Source organism: Protopterus annectens, chromosome 1.part1, assembly GCF_019279795.1.
Source record: "Protopterus annectens isolate FY-2018-M chromosome 1.part1, PAN1.0, whole genome shotgun sequence".
Classification (NCBI taxonomy): Eukaryota; Metazoa; Chordata; order Ceratodontiformes; family Protopteridae; genus Protopterus; species Protopterus annectens.
Window position 1 is genome coordinate 648,353,944 of NC_056726.1, and position 20,425 is coordinate 648,374,368.

The window sequence follows — 20,425 nt, forward strand, 5'->3', positions numbered from 1 at the left end:
GGCCAAAAATGATCCTGATTGCCCCAGACTGGCCACGCCAGCACTGGTACCCAATCTTAAAGAACTTGGCTCAAGGCCCAGCATGGATTTTACCTCAAATTCCTCACCTTCTGACTCAGCAAAACAATCAGATCCTGCACAGCCAGCACAGAACTTTAAATCTAGCATCATGGCAGATAACTTAGCCAAGCAGACCAAGCTTCTGTCTAAAGCTGTTATGAATGTCATTTTGGAGACCAGGAGGCCCAGCACCAGAAAATTCTATTCAGAAAAATGGAAGAGATTCTGCGCCTGGAACCAAGCTCAAGGCTTAGACTCACTTATGCTAAATATTCCTCATATTTTACAATACTTAACTGAGATGCTGGACAAAGGCCTATCCTTTTCATCAATTAAGATCCACACCTCTGCCATTTCAGCTCATTACAACACGGATCCTCCTATTTTCTCTCATCCATTGCTAAGGCAGTACCTCAGAGGGGCAAAAAACATAAGACCATCCCGGAGAGCACCAACACCAACTTGGGACCTCAACTTTGTGTTGGAAAAACTAACCTTACCTCCTTTTGAGCCAGCCAATACAGCTGATTTAAAATTTTTATCATGGAAAACAGCTCTGCCCTGGCAATAACTTCAGCATGAAGAGTCTCAAGAGCTACAGGCATTAATGGCAGTGGAACCTTTTATCATATTTCATCAAGACAGGGTTTCTTTAAGGACAAACCCTACTTTTATGCCAAAGGTGGTTTCCAGTGTGGCTCTTAACCAAACCATTCATTTGCCAACATTTTATCCAAATCCCCAGAATAAAGGGGAGAAACTTTTGGACATACACAGCTACACTTCTACTTGGACAAAACAAAAGCTTTCAGGAAAACTGAGCAACTGTTTGTAGCATATGCTGCAGGATTACAAGGAAAGGCTATCTCAAAGCAGACTATTTCAAAGTGGATAGGACACTGTATCCGTTTCTGCTGCACACAACATGGAAAATCAGCGCCTAATAACATTAGGCCACATTCTACCAGGGCAACAGCCACTTCAGCAGCCTTTCTCAGAGGAGTACCAACCAAGGAAATTTTGGAAGCTGCAACTTGGAGTTCAGTGCACACCTTTACAAAGCATTACCACTTGCCTCTTTACTCTAAATCCAGAGCAGGCTTTGCCACTGCAGTTCTGCAGGGCCTCATAGCCACTCCAAAACCTTTATAGACCCAGCCACCCAACCTCAGCTTTGGGATTCAACCCAAGTGTAATGACTGCAGCAGTGAAACACAATGAACATAGTACAGTTTTGTACCTACCATAAATGTAGATGTTTGAGTGTATTCACTGCTGCAGTCCAGGTTACCCTCCCTCCAACCCCACTGTCTTAGCTGGGACTTATCTATACCTTTCTGTCCTATGCAACCTATGTGGTGTATTTGCTTGTAGCTGAAGGTATTGTTTTTATTTTTTATGTATGTTTTTACTAGCAATATTTATTGCCTACCTATTTGGGGGCACCTGACATCTGGGGCAAGAAAAACTGAAGAAAATGGCGTCGGCTGCATCTTTTATACCCCTGGCGCACTGATGTCAGGGAAGAAGCGATGACAACCGATGCCAGACCAAGACTTTGGAACTCTGGCCGACTGCGGGACCGCCTGACGGCAGGATAACCCAAGTGTAATGACTGCAGCAGTGAATACACTCGAACATCTACATTTATGGTAGGTACAAAACTGTACTTTCTTTCTATCCTTTCCCATGATTGAGAGCAGGTTTCTTTAGTCTGGTCAGAAAAACACATCTCAAGTACCCAGTTGCATGTAAAAACTCCAACAAATCCGTCCAGTAAAGCAAGATACTGATCCTTTAAAAGAATAAATAATCCAGTGTTGCTTCTCTCGACTAAAAAAAACTAAAACAATAATTTGCTCTTATGGCAGACTAGGCATTTAAATTATCCTTCTGAGAGCACTGAGTTTCTGTCCCCCGAGGAAGCTTCAGCCAGCCATAGTTTTCAAATAAACAGATCAGATATAACAGAAGGTATTTACAACCATGAGTCCAGTCTGAATCAGTAATTTAACAAAAAAGAAAACAAAAAGGAGGTAGTTAACTATCTCAGTTGGTTCCCATCTCTTTAAACTTTTAGAACCCGAGTCCAAGCTTCTACTCGAGCCAATGCTGACTTACCCACCACTAATATGAATGATGTGAAGCTTTCTTACTAGGAAGTTATGTAAGGTCATGTGGCAACAAAACAGCACTGTGAGGTGAGCAGTTGCATCTGATAGAAAAAACACCCCTCTCTGATTTTCAGTATCACTGCACAGGCTTCCAGTTGCTTAATGAATGTGGAACAGAAAAATCATTTTTACAGGCTGTTAACCAACTGCTATGTTCTGACAAACTCTCAGATGCAGTGAGATGCAGATAAGAATAGGCATGCACACTTTCAAAGAGGCAACAATTGTTTAAGTAGTGCAAACTCCTTGGCACCCCCTCCCCACCTTCAACTTGGCAGAGTATCTGCTGAATATAACAAAGTATGGGCAACAGACTCCAGTTTCTTCTCATTCTATTTTAAATACATTACTCAAAAATCAACTCCTGCTAAATCAGTGAGTTTGATAAATTAATATCCATCTTGAAGTAAGGCGTCATTATTGTGGCCTTATTTTAAGTTTGTTAATTATCATTTAACAATTTTCTGTCATATTAACCCTGTGAACAGTTTTCTGTCATATTAACCCTGTGGACTTGCAAGTTCCACCATGTAAAATCCTGTTATTGAGAATATATTGACCTTTGTAGAACAGTAACTGCTGGTTGTTATTACTTATAGAGAAATATAAAACAAATATAATAGTCAATAATGTAATCCAAAAAACAGCGAAAAGTAGAGTTGTCCACAATAGAGGCAATAATGACTAGCGCTTTCTTCCACTTTTATTTTTCGTGAACTTCTTCAGAAAAAGTGGAAGAAAGCGCTAGTCATTATTGCCTCAATTGTGGACAACTCTACTTTTCGCTGTTTTTTGGATTACATTATTCAGTTTTTCGGTTTGGTCCGAATTTCAGTGTTTTTGGAGTTTGGACAGTAAATATAATAGTCAAGTAACTGATGGTCATAGGTTCATAGTTGTGTACTAGGCTAATGGCCCTGGAGCCTTTACAAGCCTAGCCCATAGGATTACCCTGGCATCGTGCCACCTGCCTTTAGTTCCCAGTGCCTCTGTCGAGTAAAGCCACTGGAGTGATCCCTGGGGTGAATTTTCTATTTTCCATCCACTCATCAAGATTTTTCTTGAAGAGGGCCAATGAGGTGCTCTGCTTGACATGTATGGGAAGTCTATTTCATAGCATGGGCAGTCTCTGGGCTATGAACCTGTCCCTCCAGCATGTTCTCTTGATTGTGGTAATGAGGTTGAGGTCTCTGTAGTGTGTGGTCCGGAGGGATTGGGATTTCTTTAAATGTAGTATTTTTAACAGAGCTGGGTCAGACATGGCTTTGTAATTAAAGCAGAGATCGCCTCTAATTAGGAGATATGAGACACAGAATAGTTGGAGTTTATTTTAGTCTGTCCATATAGGACAAATGTTTAAGGCCTAGGATCCTTTGTGAGGTACTTTTGCAGCCTCTCCAGTTGTTGCAGATGTTTAGTGAGGTACATGCCAAATGGGGCATTGTACTCCATGATTGGCCTAATGAGGGAAGAGTAGAGGAAGACAATGACCTCATTCTTCCTGGATACAAAACCCTTAGTAATGAGGTGTGCCACATAGAAGAACTTTCAAAAGAGCAGTTGCTGTCAACCTGTGTTCCCAGATCTCTTGTACCGCTTTCTGTGTTCAGTGGACTACCATAGATGTGGTAATTCATGGGAACCAGGTTTTTCCCAAAGGGGATGATGACACATTTTTTGGCATTGAGCTTAAGGCCATGGTTCTGACACCAGTTGTTGGTCTCAGTGAGGCCTTTCTGTAGGATGTCAACATCACTTGGGGACTTAATAATAGCTCCCAACTTGCAATCGTATGCGAACTTTGTCAGCCAGTGTCCCTTCCTGTTGGCCTGGACTTCAGAGAAGTAGATACCAAACAGGAGAGGACCCAGGGCCGAACCCTGTGGGACTCCACTCGTGACTGGTCAGCAGTTTGACTTGGAGTTAACTACTTTCACACTGTGGCTTCTACCTGTGAGCCAGTTTGCAACCCACTTAGTGATGTAGGGGTTGATGCCTAGCTTAATGAGTTTTTCTATGATTCCTGAATGGGGAATGGTATCAAAGGCCTTGGCCAGATCACCTTGCCTTCATCCACAGCTCTGGTGACTGACTCAAAGAAATTGACCAAGTTGAGCAAGCATGGTCTACCCTTCGCAAAACCAAACTGTGTGGGATCCAGAGTTTGGAGATTCCCTATATCCTTGTTTATTAGGTCCATGATGATGCGTTCCATAGCTTTGCATTTCAGACTCGTCGGGCTAATGGGGCGATGGTTCCCAGGGTCTGTAGTTGCTCTTCCTTTGTGGAGAGGGATGACTGTAGCAGTGCGCCATTCGGTAGGGAAAAAGCCTGAGGTGAGGCTGTGATTGAACAGGGCACATAGGTAAGGTGCCAGTTCACTCTATAGTTCATGTAGAACACAGCCAGAGATATTGTCAGGTCCCACAGAAGCTGTATTCTTGGCCTTGGACAGTGCTGTTTTAACCTGTGCAGCAGTAATACTGGGTGGCTGGCAATCTACTGGTATTGTGAATGTTCCCTTCGGCAGGGAGAGAGGATTAAAGTTGGCACTGAATCTGTCAGCCAATATATTGGCTATATCTGTTTGCTCTGTATAGGAGGTACCATTGTACAGTAGCTCAGAACAAATCTGGGTATTGCCGTGGATATTCTTTACTTAACTATAGAAGGCCTTGTGGTTGTCTTTACTATCTGCTGCAATTGTGTTTTCATAGCTAGCTTTAGAGGATTTGATGAGGGATCTCAACTTTTTGTTGAGGCTGATAAGGGAGTTTTTTCAGTCTTGGGACTTCACCTTATTCCACATCAGTTTCCTCCTTCTATTGTAGAGTTTGTTTATGGCAGGGGACCACCAGATTGGCTTCCTTTTTTTTTTTGGAGGAGAACATCTTGGTTCTGTTGGGTATGGCAAGATCCATGCATTTGTGTGTGTGTGTTTGTACAGTGCATGTTTGCAGACTTTATCTCTTATCACCCAAGACAAGAAAGCTATCCCCATTTTGACTAAATCGAAAGTAGATAGTCATGTTATGCACTTTATTCACTTTGTATTGTATAATTTATATCACTGGCTAAGAGCCCCCTTTGAAGGAATAAGACACTTATGAAGGAATACAGGCTGCTAAAAACTTGTGCATGCCCAGTAAATAAAATGCTATGCAAATTGCCTCCAGATTCTGACATTTTGCTATATACAGAACATAGTTACTTTGTTAATAAAAGGTATCCATTAATTTGTGAAGATGTAAACGTAAGGGAGACCCTGAGTAAGGGTAATGTTATTACTGTTAGAAAGATGAGAAGTTAAAATGACATGACATTCAGGCCAGTAAAATTAAATTATCAGACCATTAAAGCATCCTATATTAAATCAACAGGAGCTAACACTTTAAGGAATTAATGTAATGTGTTTAGAATGCATTTGAAATCACAGTGCAAGATAAATTAATTATTATTCTGCAAGAAAAATCAGCTGCAGCTGTGATTGGGCAAGTAGTGTTAACTTGTGTATTCATGGTTCAGAATGGCTTTGTTTTTGACCAAGACACTGAAATTGTAGTTATTCACTAAAGGAAAACAAATTCTAAAAAATGTGTTTCTTTATTCATCTTGAAATTTTCAGTTAACACTATTGATTTAGAAAAGATAGCAGAAAATAAATTTTAATATAATACAATGCAGTTTTTAAAAATTGTATGTGGGAAGTTTATAAAAATTGCACATGCTAAACAACTCAAGAGATTTTTATTACAGTTAAACTTGAAAGTGGAACACTGTATGAATAATGCGCCAGTTAAATATTGACAAAGTAGCCAGTCTTTTAGCACTTCAAGTATTGTTAATGATCACTGCAGTATTCTATGCCATATGAAATGTCCAGCCAAGGACTGGAGCAGCTGGCCAGCTTTGAAAGCTTTATGGCACCTTACATGCGCCCTAGCCACTGCCATGCACCAAAACTTTAAAGCTTTTCCCCCCAGAGTAATGGGCCTAGATCTCTGCTCAGTAGGTACCATACAAGTAAAAAAAAGTAGCAAAAAACTGGGGAATGGAAGGAGTGGCTACTATAGAAGTGACCTATTTCAACATCTACTGTTATGGTACTGTGCTCAGGATTAGATCACTATTGCAGCTGCTGCCTCTAGTATTTTTCTAGAGTCTACCTCTTTCCAAAAAAGCCGCAGGAGTGGACGGAGACCTTTTTGGCCCAGGCAACATGGGTCTGTGTTCTGGAAATGGTCAGTAGCAAGTACCACAAATTTCCTTACAGACTGGATTTACTCACACAAAACCAGGGGTGTTTGATTCATCCTGACCTCAAACAACTACAGCTGAGTGCCTGGATGATAAAATCTTAATATATTTTAGGCACCTTTTTCTGAGGACGTGTGGCAGGCATTAAGGCAAGGAGGCCTGCTACTTGAAAATCGTATAGCAGCAAGGAAAAGATTTTCTAGTTGGTGCCACCAGAAAACAAGCACCCATTCAGAGATCGCAGTTCCCTGTTTTTACATTATTTCTGTGAGTTACTATCCAATGACCTATATTACTCCATGATCAAGGTTCATTTGTTGACTATTTAAACATGCCTGCCCAGTGATTCCCCCTCTTTCGATGCAATCTCATTGGAAAATGTTTTTGAAAGGGGTGTTGCACAAGAAGCCTCATAGAAAACAGGTGGCTCCTCCTTCGGGTACTAAACTCGTGTTAGAAAAACTAACTCTTGATTCATCCGTGCCAGCTCATTAGGCTGACTTGAAGTTTTCAATATGGAAAACAGTCTTGCTCATTGCTCTGACCTCTGCAAGAAGAGAATCAGAGTTGCAAGCTCTTATGGTGGGTCAACCATATATAATTTTTCATAAGGATAGGATTTATTTGAAAACCAAACCTTCTTTTATGCCCAAAATGGTATCTTGGTTTACTTTAAGGCAAGCTGTCCATCTCCCTATTTTCTTTCCAGACCCTAAAAATGAGGGAGAAAGGTAACTTCATACCTTTGATGTCCACAGACAACTCTGGCACTATCTTGACAGAACACAATATTTTAGAACTTCTGTTCACTTAATTTCTTGTGAGGGTAAGAAGAAAGAATAGACCATTTCCATATGGTTGTCTCATGCTATTACTTTTTGATACACCCAGGACAAAAAAAAAGATTCCAGGTGAGATCTTGGCTTCTTTTGTGTTTTTTTGGAAAGTGTTTGATTCTAGACGTATTTTAGAAGCAGCAATGTGGTACTCTGTGCATGCTTTTCTAAAGCACTATAAACTAGATTCCTTCACCAAGTCTAAGACAGGCTTTGCTAGGACCATTCTCCAGCGGCTCCTGGGCCCTCATTCTTCCTCATACCCACTCTATTCAAACTATGGTAATCTACCCATATAGCAGAGGCTACTGCAGCGGTGACCAAATGAAGAACATAGTACAGTTGTAAGTAAACTTACCAGAATAGTCGATTTTTTTTCACTGATCTCTGCTGCAGTAGCTCCCTCTCTCCATCCTCCTTGTTTTTTTTTTGTATGTTTTTCTGCCAGGGTATGGCCATTTTATTGTTAATATTTTCCTATATTATCCTCCTTTGGGCTTAAGCCTCGCTCTGTCTCTGTTGGCATAAGCGATCTGAAGGGCTTTGTGTTGAAACTTAACTTTTTTAGGCAGTTCAGCTCAAGCTGACTAATGGTTTTGGCTTGTGAAAGGTGCCCTGAAGCTGTGGCAGCTGACCAACTGTTATGTCCTTTGCATAGTTTAACTTGTGTAGTTTAGGGTAGTGCAGTGGTCATTCAAACATCTACTTTTATGGTAAGTCTGCTTATAGAACTCTACTTTTTGAGCAAAATTATTTTGTCACAGGTGTTCAAAATGGCATGAGTGCCCCTGCAGAGACTTTTATTTAAAAGAATAACGTACTTTTTCTGACAAAAAATTGAAGTGTGAGATGATCCCAACCGGAAACATATTCGCAGTGCTTTGGCTATTGAAAAAAAAATCTACTTTTATGGCGAGTTTGTATACACTAATGTACTTTCCATTCTGGAGTTAATGAAGAAATTAAGATGCATAATATTATTAAGGAAAAAAGTGACTACATTTTGTAAACCCAATTGGTATTGACCTTAAAATCTTTCAGCCCAAATACGTTTTACTTGAGCAGCACAATCGGTCTTTGCTGGTTCTGCTTCATTTTTTTTTTTTTTTTTTGATAGAATGTCTTGGAATATCCTTAGTTTGTTAAGTTCCACCGAAATTCCTTTTTAGATTTCTATGGTCCAAGAATAGCAGAAATATCTTGAAAATTAAGGAGCTTTCCTGTAGGTTTTTCTTGGGATAGTAGTAGATGGCAGTAGATGTAAATCATTAAGAATATGATATAATTGCCCAGTTATCAGTGATCCCGTGTCTTTGGTTGAGGCTGCGATGAGTAAAATCAATCACAAACTGTTTCTATTAAATTTAATGAATCAGCCTGCTCAAAGAGATTGGAATTATAATGTTATCTATACTTGCTCTTTATTCAAGATCTAGAAACTTGCCTTACGTTGTGACACTTATTTTACATTGCTTTCCACCTTTATAAATGTGAAATTTGTATTATCCTCTAAACTAGTGATTATCATTTCCAGTTTATTCATATTTTTTTAAACATATGTAAGGATTGATGTTATAACATTTGTGTATAATGTAACTCTTTTATTAGGATAAGAACAGTGACAAGGTTTCTTTCAAATCCAGGAGTGACTGCAGTTGTGATTTCTGCTGTTGTGACTTGTCAAGAAAAAAAAAGATTTTAATTTGTTCAGTTTAACTTTGTGATCGGGAGTTGTAGGAGAGGCAGACTTCTGTTTAATAGTTTGGTATTCATTTTGTTCCTGCATCTTGAAAGATCCCCAAAGGAATAACTAGAATCTGAAGATGAAGGTAGAGCAGAGCTGCCGTTAAAAAGAAAAATGGGATGCGATTATGGAACATCTTGATGGGGGAACTCTGGAAATGTGTTCAGGTAGTCTTTAGTGAGTGAGTTGAACTTAAGTAGATGTAAGTAGAACATAATACTTGTGCTACTCACAGACAGCCATTTTGAAAAGCATATCTTAGTCCATTTTTAACCAAGAGCTTTGTGGTTTGCTGCTATTGGTTTCCAGCGCTTGTGCTAGGCTGCATGCGATTGCCATCAAGTGTGATGTCTGTCATCTCTGTACAAGTCTGTATGTGTGTTGATGTTTGAACGCTACTTTAGACTTGAGCATGCTAAAGGCACAGCAGGAAACATGGTAGCAGATGACATTGGCAAGGCTGTATGGACAGTGCATCAAGGATGGAGTAGGAGGGGAATCATTTTTACTGTCAGGAGAACAAAATCTAGGAAAATCGGGCAAGCAACCTGGGTAAAGGGGAAGTTAGGGAAGGTTTAGGGGAAGAGAAGAAGCTATAGAAGAAAATGGAGAGGAGGTAGAAAAATAAGGTAAGCAAAGAAAAACAGCAAAAAGTTAGCAGGCCAAAGTTGACCGTGAGAAACAAGTTGCTAGAGGAATGAATTATGGGCAGAGTTACCATTTTTAATATATCGGGATTGTGAGAGGATTTAGCTGGATACTGGTGTACTAGAAAGATAGGGGAAGGGAGACAAAGAAGAAGAAGCTTGGAGATGAGGTGAAAATGCTGAATAAGTCTTTTGCTTCAGTATAAACAGCAAAACACAAAGGCAGGGAGCCCATAGGGGAAGTTGTGATGGGGATGGATGAAGACAAATGACTAGGTGGGGGAGGGGCCATGGAAGAAATAGAGCTTTTGTTACTTAGGGTATAAGATGTAAGAAATGGTTCGGCTTAAGTCTTTACTTAAAGATGAATGTAGAGCTTTGAGAAACCGTTGGCTAAATTAGTCATTCTCAAGAAGCCAGAAATGTGCCCCAGGACTGGATGATGGCAGGGGTAGTATTTTTTAAGAAAGGTAGGTCTAGAGAAGAGCCAAGCAGTACAGGCCTGTTAAGTTCTACTTCCCTTCCAGGGGAAAGTCCTGGAACAATTCCGCATGGGACACCTGTGGAGTTCCTAAATGCAGATGTTCTAACACTTGGTCAACAGCTTGACTTTGACTTTAGGCTGCAGAAGTTTTGCCATCTTCTCTTGATTCTGTGTTTGTATCACCACAGAAGTGAGCCAGGAAAATCCATTAAATGCAATTTACCTAGATTTCATGAAGAACTTTGACATCATTACAAAGTATAATCAGGGAAGTTGAAAAGATAGTGATGTGGTACCCATAATGGAGAGTATGATAGAAAATGGGCTAACTGACTGGAAGTAGAGTGGTACTTTTGAGGACACTTGCATGCAAAAAAGATAGCCATGACCACCACTTGGGTGCCAGTGAATTCAGTGCCAGAACAAATCGACTTGAGTATATTTGTGTTAGATGTCATACAAGGATTGGAGAGCAAGACATAGCTTTCAGCTGTACAGATTTTCACAGAATGTCCAGATTTTTGCCTCATATTTTTGGTGTGTTCCTCCTAAAATCTGTACTTTTCTGGCAAACAGCTGAGGATTGAAATCATTAAGTAATGACAAACATTTGAGTTTAAGACTCTACATCCTTCAGAAAATCCATGCTAATGCAAAACCTATTATTCTATCAGCTTTCTAAGTTTGTAAGAGCAATATTTAAAATCTGTCCCTATTTGTCCCCCCATCATTTTAGGCTTTGAGCAGATTTTTTACTCTGAGGTTGAGAGGTATGGAACAAGATGACATTTAAGATTGAAGTGATAGAGCTTTGTGTTCACTGAACCATGCTAAGTGGCTTTTGGAGTAACAGAAAAGTGGTAGCTAGAGATTAGAGTAAAAGAAGAAAGTATTATATGGTGATGAAACTTGAAGGAAAATGTGCATTGTAGGTGAGGTAGCTATGGGATGGCTGGGAAGAAAAAGCATCTAAGGTTTATAATTATTTCTAGGATGAATTATGCAGATCAATGTTATAGGGTAGTGGCTGAGGCAAGAAAAATGTTGGAATGCACATTTAGTGAAGTGAACTTGAGATATAGTGGTCATCCTTTTGTTGCACAGACCAGTAGTAAGGTCACATCTGGAAAACTCTGCCCATTTCTTGCGGCCATACTGGGAAAAGGAGCTTTAATGTGGTGGACAGTGTACAGAGGAGGAGGAGGAGAACTGCTCAGATGCTTGGGGGGCAGGCTGAAATATATGCGGTGACCTTTTGCTTTGAGCACTGCCTGCTGTGTGTAGAACATAGAAGAATGAAGAAAGACACACTTTACTTGTTTTTACTTTACCGGAAAGAAGTCAAACATTTAGTTATAAATTGATATAAAACATAGGCTGCAGCTACAAATGCTGAATGCCTATGCTTGATGGAAAGGCAGCTCTTCTCTGTTGTGATAAATTCATGAATCATCCTCTAAATAGCAAGTGATACAGTCGTTCAAAGGAGGTCTTTTTAGAAGAGAAACTTGACAGATGGATCACATATAGAAGCAGGTGTGAGCATGCAAGGTCTTACTGTGTACTTTGTTTAGCAATGCACATGTTTACTCACAGTTTTGTTAAGCGTTCTAATCTAGTTATTTTTTATTTATTTTTTAGGTTGCTGTTTCTGCTAATACTAGCAGTCCATTGCAAAACACTTTACAGTCATGTCATTTGTCTCTCTCCAAACTACTACTGAAAATACAAGGTATGTTCAAGAATTTTATTAAGTAGTCTAGTAGACAAGGTTAGGATTTAGACTGTTGAGCAGAGTCATACATGGGAGCAAGCATGGAATTCATGCTGTCCAGTACCTTTCTGTGTCTTATGACAGATTTATGCCTGCAGCCAGCCCTATATCACTGCCTGGATATGCTCTATAGCCTTATTGGACTATGCAAATGATGTTTATGTAAACTATTGCATTTTTTTTTCTATCAAATATTTACATTTATCTGTAGTCTGTATTTCCTTTGATATTGTACAACTGTATTTCATGCATATGCCAAAACTGGTGTTTAAAAGGGTTTTATTCCAGTTGGACTTTCCAGGCAAACAAAGATATATATATATATATATTTAAATACAGCTGTGTAAGTAAACTTATTCAAACATCTACTATTATGTTGATCACTGTTGCAGTAGCCATAGCTATAGGAGTTATATCCTGCTAAGGATACAAGAGCCGGCAAGCTCCCAAAGTTTCAGAGCACCTTCCAAGTGCTCAAACTGTTAAGTAGCTCAAGTTCAGCTGCCTAAAACACAGATTTGAGTGCTAAGCCCTTCAGAGCTTTCATGCCAACTGAGAGAAGACCACTGAGCTCTAAGAGGACATAATTAGGAGTAAAACATATATACACACCCTGGCATAATCAAAACAAAAGGAGGCTGGAGGGAGGCAGTGCCAGCAACAGCACTTATCATTCATGTATCTACAGTTATGGTAAGATTACTTACACAGCGGTGCTATGTTCAACATATTGATAACTGCTGCAGTGGCCTTGGCTATATGGGTAGATTACCATAGCTTATTACATTTGGGAGATGGAAGGGGAAGGGTTCAGGAGCCTCTGGAGAATGGTCCTAGCAAAGACTGATCTAGACCTAGAGAAGCAATGACGCTTGTAGTGCTTTGTAAAAGTATAAAACCAAAAAAAAAAACACTTGGAGGAAATAAGGCTGCAGCTTCAAGTTCAAAGAAATTTATTGAGGAACACAGAAAAAGCTAACGCATTAACACTCCACACTGCGTTTTCGATTCACGTTGGCTTCATCAGACAATAATAAGTCATCTGTGCTAGTCATATAAATACTAAAAAATCTTGCCAATCAAGCAATTAATTAGTCAATTAATCAATTACCACTATTTGCATGGAGCCAGCATGAGAGATTGAAATTCATAAAAACAACTTTTTGCGAACCTTAACTCTCTTAAAAAAATTTTTTCATACTAACCAAATCAATTTATTGATAATAAAAATATAAATATATCTATTAATGCCATAAGATAATACAAACTAGTAAACTAAAATGAAATAAAAATATATATGTGTTAAAAAATTCGTATCAAAAGTTGTTTTTATTAAGGTTTTTCCACTAGATGGCGCCAAGGTACAACTTTTGATACGAATTTTTTAACACATATATATTTTTATTTCATTTTAGTTTACTAGTTTGTATTATCTTATGGCATTAATAGATATATTTATATTTTTATTATCAATAAATTGATTTGGTTAGTATGAAAAATTTTTTTAAGAGAGTTAAGGTTCGCAAAAAGTTGTTTTTATGAATTTCAATCTCTCATGCTGGCTCCTTGCAAATAGTGGTAATTGATTAATTGACTAATTAATTGCTTGATTGGCAAGATTTTTTAGTATTTATATGACTAGCACAGATGACTTATTATTGTCTGATGAAGCCAACGTGAATCGAAAACTCAGTGTGGAGTGTTAATGCGTTAGCTTTTTCTGTGTTCCTCAATAAATTTCTTCGAACTTAAAGCTGCAGCCTTATTTCCTCCAAGTGTTTTTTTTTTGTTTCGTTTTTGGATTTTTACACTTGGGTTCCATATTACTTGCTTTGTAAAAGTATGCACGAAGGAACAAGTCACTGCTTCTAAAATACTTCTAGAATCCATCCCTTTCCAAAAAGCCATAGAAGAAACTAAGGCTCTGGTAGATCAAGCCTTGACCCTGCGTTGGGATACCTTTGTTGGGGTGAGAATGACAAAAGGTAATGGCTTGAAACAACCATTTGGGCATAAGTCTGCTTTGACGCAGGTTGTTTCTTCTTACCTTCACAAGCAATTAACAACTGATCCAAAGATCTTGACTGAGGTACTATCTTGACAAAATAAAATCTTTATCTGTGGACGTCCAAGGTATGGAGTATGCTTTTTTTTCTCTCATTTTAGGTTCAGAAAAGAAAAAAAGGAGATAGTTTGGCTTAAAGTAAACTTGGATACCACTTTAGGCATAAAGAAGACTAGTTCTCAAAGAAACCCTACCTTTTTGGAAAATTAGTTGGGGTTGACTCACCATAAGAGCTTGCAACTCGGATACTCTTTGCAGACGTTAGAGCAGTCAGTAAAACAGTTTTCCGTATTAAGAACCTCAAGTCAACCAGATGAGCTGTCTCAAATGGAGCAAGTGTTAGCTCCTCTAACACAAAATTAAGATCTCAAGGTGGAGCTACTGATTTTCTTAGAGACCTTATGAAAAACCCCTTTTAAAAACATTTTGACATCAGAATACATTGAAAGAGGAGGCTGCATGGACAGACTTGCTGAAATGGCCAATAAGTGAACCTTGATGGAGCAGTAACAAAGGCCAAAGAACAGTAAGTGAATAGATGCTGATTATGTTATTGGTACTGACTAGAAAATCTTTTCCATTTGCTAATGTACAGTTTTCTAGTAGCAGGCTTTCTTGCTTCCATTAGTATCAGCTTCATGTCTTCAATAAACAGGTGCATAAAGGGAATTAAGACCCTATCATCCAGGCAGTCAGCTGAAATTGATTAGAGTAGCAGATATCCCTGTTCGGATGTGAGTAGCTGCATCCTGTGAAGAAGCTTCTGGTAGTTGCCCCTTGCCATTTCTAAAAGAAGAAAGTGTGACGATGTGAGGTATTGCCAGCTACTCCAGGAGAAGTGGGGCAGTGGATCTGTAACATATGCCAGAACAGCTAGCTGGAATTTTGTAAAGAAGTATATGTCATTTGTTTATCAAACTTATTTGTACAGATGCTTGTGTTGAAAAATGTATTTGTAAAGCTGCTTTGTTAAAAATGTACCAACAGTGTGCCCTGCTGGACAGAAGAAAAATACATGTATTAGTGTAACTGTTTAAATGTATATGTTTTAACAGAGGATACTGGAAGAGAAGAGGTTAATTTCAATCCGCCTGACCTTAGAAAATAGTAAGAAATTAAATTACCGGGCCTATTCCATAAAGATGTTATCTTGTAGTTCTCAATGCAGCCAGAGACAAAACGTCTGTATGAAGAAGCTTTCTGCATTGTCATTGGGGTGAACTAATTGCTACTGTGGAAGGGTAGAGGTGTGAAATTATTTTATGACTTCCAGGATCAACAGCATATCTTAGCAAGTCTCCCTGTGTGTGTATTATTGACACACAGGTGCTAAATACTGGCAGTTTCTAGCAAAGGGGTTGCATGAGAACCTGAAACCAGATGACCAGATGCACGGGATGTTTTTCTGTAGTCCATCATTAAAAATAATGTTTAACTTGCTCTGTCTCATGGCAGTCGTTTTGTAACCTGGCAAAGAAGGATCTCTCACCTACTTCATCTTGCCTTGTTCTAGTAAGTAACCAGGGAACACTAATTTTTTAGATAATCAGGAAAATGTAGTGAGATTAGTTAAGTATTGTTTTTCTGTTTTATTGATTTTCTATAACTGTGTGAACTGTCCTCCTTTTATTTTTAATATTTCTTGTGGCCGAAACTCTGGTGTTTAATATAAATATATATTTAGTATTTTCATGTTGTTTTATTATTAAATATATTTAAATATTTCATTGTGGCTAGTCCTTTAGAGAATATTTTAAACTTTGAGAGTACTTGTATCTATTGTTAACACTGTCACTACTCCTGAAAGCCTAGCTGTTTAGTCAACTTTACCATTTGTATTAATATTAATTTAACTTGGTTTAATTGGCTACCCTTGCAAGAGCCTTTAGGGTATCTGGCTTTGGGGTGTCTGGTGGCAGTGTAACTATCGTATGGTCATAAGTTCATAGATTAGTACTAAGCTAACTGCCCTTGTGGGCCATTTTAAGCCTAGCCATTTACTTCATGTGAAAATCAAACCCTGCACCTTGTGTCTGTAAGGTAAACACCTTAACCATTATGCCAACCTCCCACCCTGGGCAGAAGGGAGCATATCTGTGCCAGCCTTTCCTAGGTGTGTATGCATCAGCTGTATGGAGCAGGGACATGAAGCACTCGTTTCACAGAGAGGGTGCTGGAGGACTTGGCTTGGACACTCAGCTGAGGACTCGACCCTACACCTGTGAAAGTGGAAAGTCTTATTGGAGACCTGGAGGGAAACACAGACCTCAGACTGTGTGCGCTCCCTGTGTGCTCTTATGGGGGAATTGTACTTAATGCATTGAACTACATCTGGAAATACTGCCTGTATCCATTTTTGTTCCAAGTGAATGTCCCTCTCCAGTGCCAGTGGTGAGAATTCAGGTTCCTTGATTACTGGCTCAGAGTGAGGATGCCACGGGGAGAAACACTGTTGCTTGGGCCAGAAGGGAGTCACCACCGTGATCTTTGGGGGGTTCCTTCTGAATTTTTTGAACTACCCTGGGTATTAGTGGAAAGGGTGGAAAAGCATTCAGGAACATTCCTCTCCAAGGAAAAGAAAAGGAATCTGTCTTCCAGGCCTTCTTGTATGGAGTCCTGGAGCAGAATTTTGCCAGGTGATCATTCAGAGAGGAGGCAAAGAAGTCTACTTGAGGAGCTCCCCACAACTATATCAAAACTTGGAAGACCCCCAGATCTAGTTTGCATTCATGGTGGTCTGCCTTTGTCCTGCTGAGCTGGTCTGCTATGCAGTTTTGGTCTGATAGCATGTAGGATGCCTGCAGAGTGAGATTGTGCTATGGAGCTATATCCAAGCTAAAGTGGCTAGTCTGCAAAGGGGGTATGACCTGGTTCCCGGTGCTTGTGGAGCATCACTCAACTGTGTTATTGTCTGTAACAACCTGAAGAGATCCAGGGGAACAAAGATGAATCAGAGAGTTGTGTCTTGATCAGAACAAACATCTCTTTTATATTTATGTGCTTTCATCTGTCCTTGGTGTCCCAAACACCCTGCACTTCTATTGCTTTTGAAACTGCTACCCAAGCAAAGTCCGTGCTTTGGTGGAGGGAGGAGAATGGAAGACCTATATTTGGGGAAATTTGTTGTCTCCACAAAGTGCTTTCTCTTTTTTTTTTCTGGTAACATATCTGGTGGATTCTTTTTTTTTCCCAAAAAATCTTTATTATATTTTATGAATAAAGCACAAATAGCATCAATAAAGACATTTGTCAACAGAGAGAAAGGTAGCATTAATCAGGGATTCCTAATATATACCAACATATAATGTACAATTAATAAACTATATACAAAGGTGCTAATTGCCTAATCATGTAGATTAAACATTTGATCTTATATGGTTTAGTGATTTAATCCAAACTTATAAGTGTTACAGGCCCTCACAGAAGAAAATTGAGAAGTAGATAAAGACGCAATATAGTAATTAAAAGTAAAGCTGATCCCCAACTCTAAGATATGTAGGATACTTATCGGACTTTACTGTAAAAAGTGGTCAAATAATATACTCCAATGTTCTAGAAAGGGCAGATGTAGTTTTTGACTATGCATTTAGAATTTGTGTGCTGTTATGTATTTTGTTGCCATTTGTTTAAACCCTTTCCAAGTACGTTGGGATCAGTCTATCCAGTTAAGAATGATACAAAACTTAATTAAGGAAAATTGAGTAATTAATAGGGGTACTTGTAGGCTTATCAAACCCAGAGGGGGATATGTAGTATAGTAAATTTCCAAGAAAGGGAAGCCTTTTTGTATCCCATTTTTTGCAATTTAACTTTTGAAGGACACCAGAGTTTATTAGAGCATTTACAGCTCCAAAAGATGCAAAGAAGATCTGTCTTCTGGCAGTCACAGTGTGGGCAGAATATAGGGGTTGTGTATTTAAATTTATTTAAAACAGTTGGGAGTAAGGTAAGTGTTGTTTAAGATCATTAGTTGTGTATAGCTAAGTTTTGTGCTTTCTCTTCTGGCAAACCCCAGAACAGGGGTTAGAAAAGATAATTGGTGTTGGTTCTTGGACCAAGGAAACGTCAGATACCATTGTATTTTTTACATGTGGAGCCTTGCAAGGGGTATCATGAGAATTGTATATGCCACAATACCCAAAATTCTGAAGTATTCCCTCAAACTGATGAAAGTCCGAGTGAAAATCCTAGAAACAGGTTTAGGTATGAATCTGATGATGTAATCCAAATGCACAAAACCTTAAGAAATGCCTAAAGTCTGGATGACATGGGATTGTGATGATGAGCGTATTTTAAATCTAGTGTTATGAAGTGACAGCATTTTGAATTTGGGCACTATTACAAATTGGTATATGAATGAAAGGTCCAAAACTGGACTCCGAGCATTTTCTTTCTTTGGCACCAAAAACATCATTGAAGAAAAGCTTTTCTCAATCTGAGAAGGAGAAACTAGCTGTTTCACTCAACATGTATTGAAGGATGGGGGAATTAGAGAACTCTGATCTGGTGGGTGAGGAATTACCCCCTGGAAAAATGGAATTTCTCCTCACTGCCATCTGTATCCTTGATGAATGATTTTTAGAACCTGTTTGAAACTGTTACCAAAGAGAAAAGTGGGGATTCAGACTTTCTATGAAAGGACACAAGGGGCTGACAGGGTAGGAGGAGGTGACAATGTCCCTTATATAGACATTCTGACTTGTTGGGCTATCTTTGATTTTAGTGTGGGGGGTTCTTTTTGGAATCCTCTTGCCAATTCTTCTTAAACTTATGTTGACCAGTATTTTGATGAGACTGTTTGTTTTTTTTTTTTTTTTTGTTTCTTGCCAACATTGGATGAAATGTTAGAGAATCCCTTAGAATATTTGGAAAAGGAGGGCTGAAGAATCTTAGATTCCTTGTATCTGCTTCCTCCTCTCACCACATCTTTTGATAACCTCTGCACCAAAAACTAAATCTCTTTCCAAAGGTGAATCTCATTTTTCACATCATCTAGGAAGTTCTGAGAATGCAGCCAGCAAAGCCTCCTCAAAGCAGTACAGATGGCCATAGACCTGGAAAAATGTATCAACTTTTCATATTCACACTTTAAACAATGAGTTGTGACCTGTAAAATGGAAGAAATAAAATCATGTAAAGTTATTTTTCCTCATAAGAAGAAACTGTAGACAAAAGATTCCTCATACTTACAAAATTAGTTGGAATAAACTAACATATGAGCCTGACAATTTAAAATTCTGAAAATCATACTTGCAATCTTTTTTCCATACCGGTCATTTATTTTCTTATCCTTGTCAGAAAGTGTAGGGTTGGCATTAACTAAATGTTTGGCAGCAGCAGAATTAACTAAAGCTATAGTTGTTGAGTCAGGTTTGGGATGAGTGTAGAATAACTTATAAGATTGGGAAACTTTGTCTGCTTATTTGGGACAGCTGGCTAACTCAGGAAGATTGCAGGCAGTGATACACATATCCTCCTAAACTGACAGCACTGGAGGAATGGATGAAGGTTCTTGAAATTCCGTCTGCAACAGCTCATAGTGTTTTCCAGAACATCAGTATTCTTCCACCGAAAACACTGGCACATTCTGGAAATGGTCTCAAAGAGAAACCCTGACAGGGAGAATCTGATACTGTGCTGTCCTCTGAATCAGAAGTCAGACAATAAAGCCCTGCATCTGTCCCTTCAACTTCCTGTCCAGATTCAGAATCTCAGATCGCTTTAGAAGAGGTATACCTCTTTCTTATGCCAGAAACCACCTTATTAGGATTAGTAGCCTGAATTAGACATTGACCCAGATCTAATAAACTGCTGCTTAGAGAAATTTGAGAAGAAGATACATGTTTAGCTTTCTGTTTTTTTTTTTTTTTTTTTTGACAGGAAAAATGGGGCCCACAGTGTTAATGGCAGCAGCATCCATAGGGATGGGCACAACTAATTCTGACCAAATAGGGAAGACTTGCCTGTTCCCCCTCCTAGGACTGACAAGAGTGGCTCTCCCTTGCCCACTAAGGGTACCCCAACAGCCACAGAAAATGTGGCGAACTCCTGGTCCTTAGTGTCTTTAGGTGCTACACCAGAGGGATCCAGTGTAAAAGATGAATGGTTTGAGGAAACAGCTTTGACCACAACAGATTCACCCATGTGTGGCTGAGGCAAACCAAAGGCCTGCTGTGTTGGCAAAGACTGTTTAACTTTTTCTTTTTGTGGCTGGAAGAAGGACCAACTGTGAGACTGGTAGTTTGTTCCGTGGTCAAGTCAAAAATGGTATCTGTTTTCCAGAGAAAACAAGCAGCATAAGCTGGTAAGTCACCCCCCCCCCCCATAAAAAAACACAGTAAAATGTACATCTGATGTTGTCTTCAACCTGTGGTTTATCAGATC

At 39.1% G+C, this 20,425-nt stretch overlaps 1 protein-coding gene across 1 annotated transcript in view; it reads left to right on the plus strand.

Annotated features, from left to right (window-relative positions):
- Positions 1–20,425, plus strand: part of FANCG (FA complementation group G) — a 1,917,581-nt gene that overhangs the window by 146,219 nt on the left and 1,750,937 nt on the right. The window contains exon 2 of the mRNA XM_044077386.1: positions 11,844–11,934. Coding sequence (XP_043933321.1) covers positions 11,844–11,934 — 91 coding nt within the window. The remainder of the gene's footprint in view (positions 1–11,843; positions 11,935–20,425) is intronic.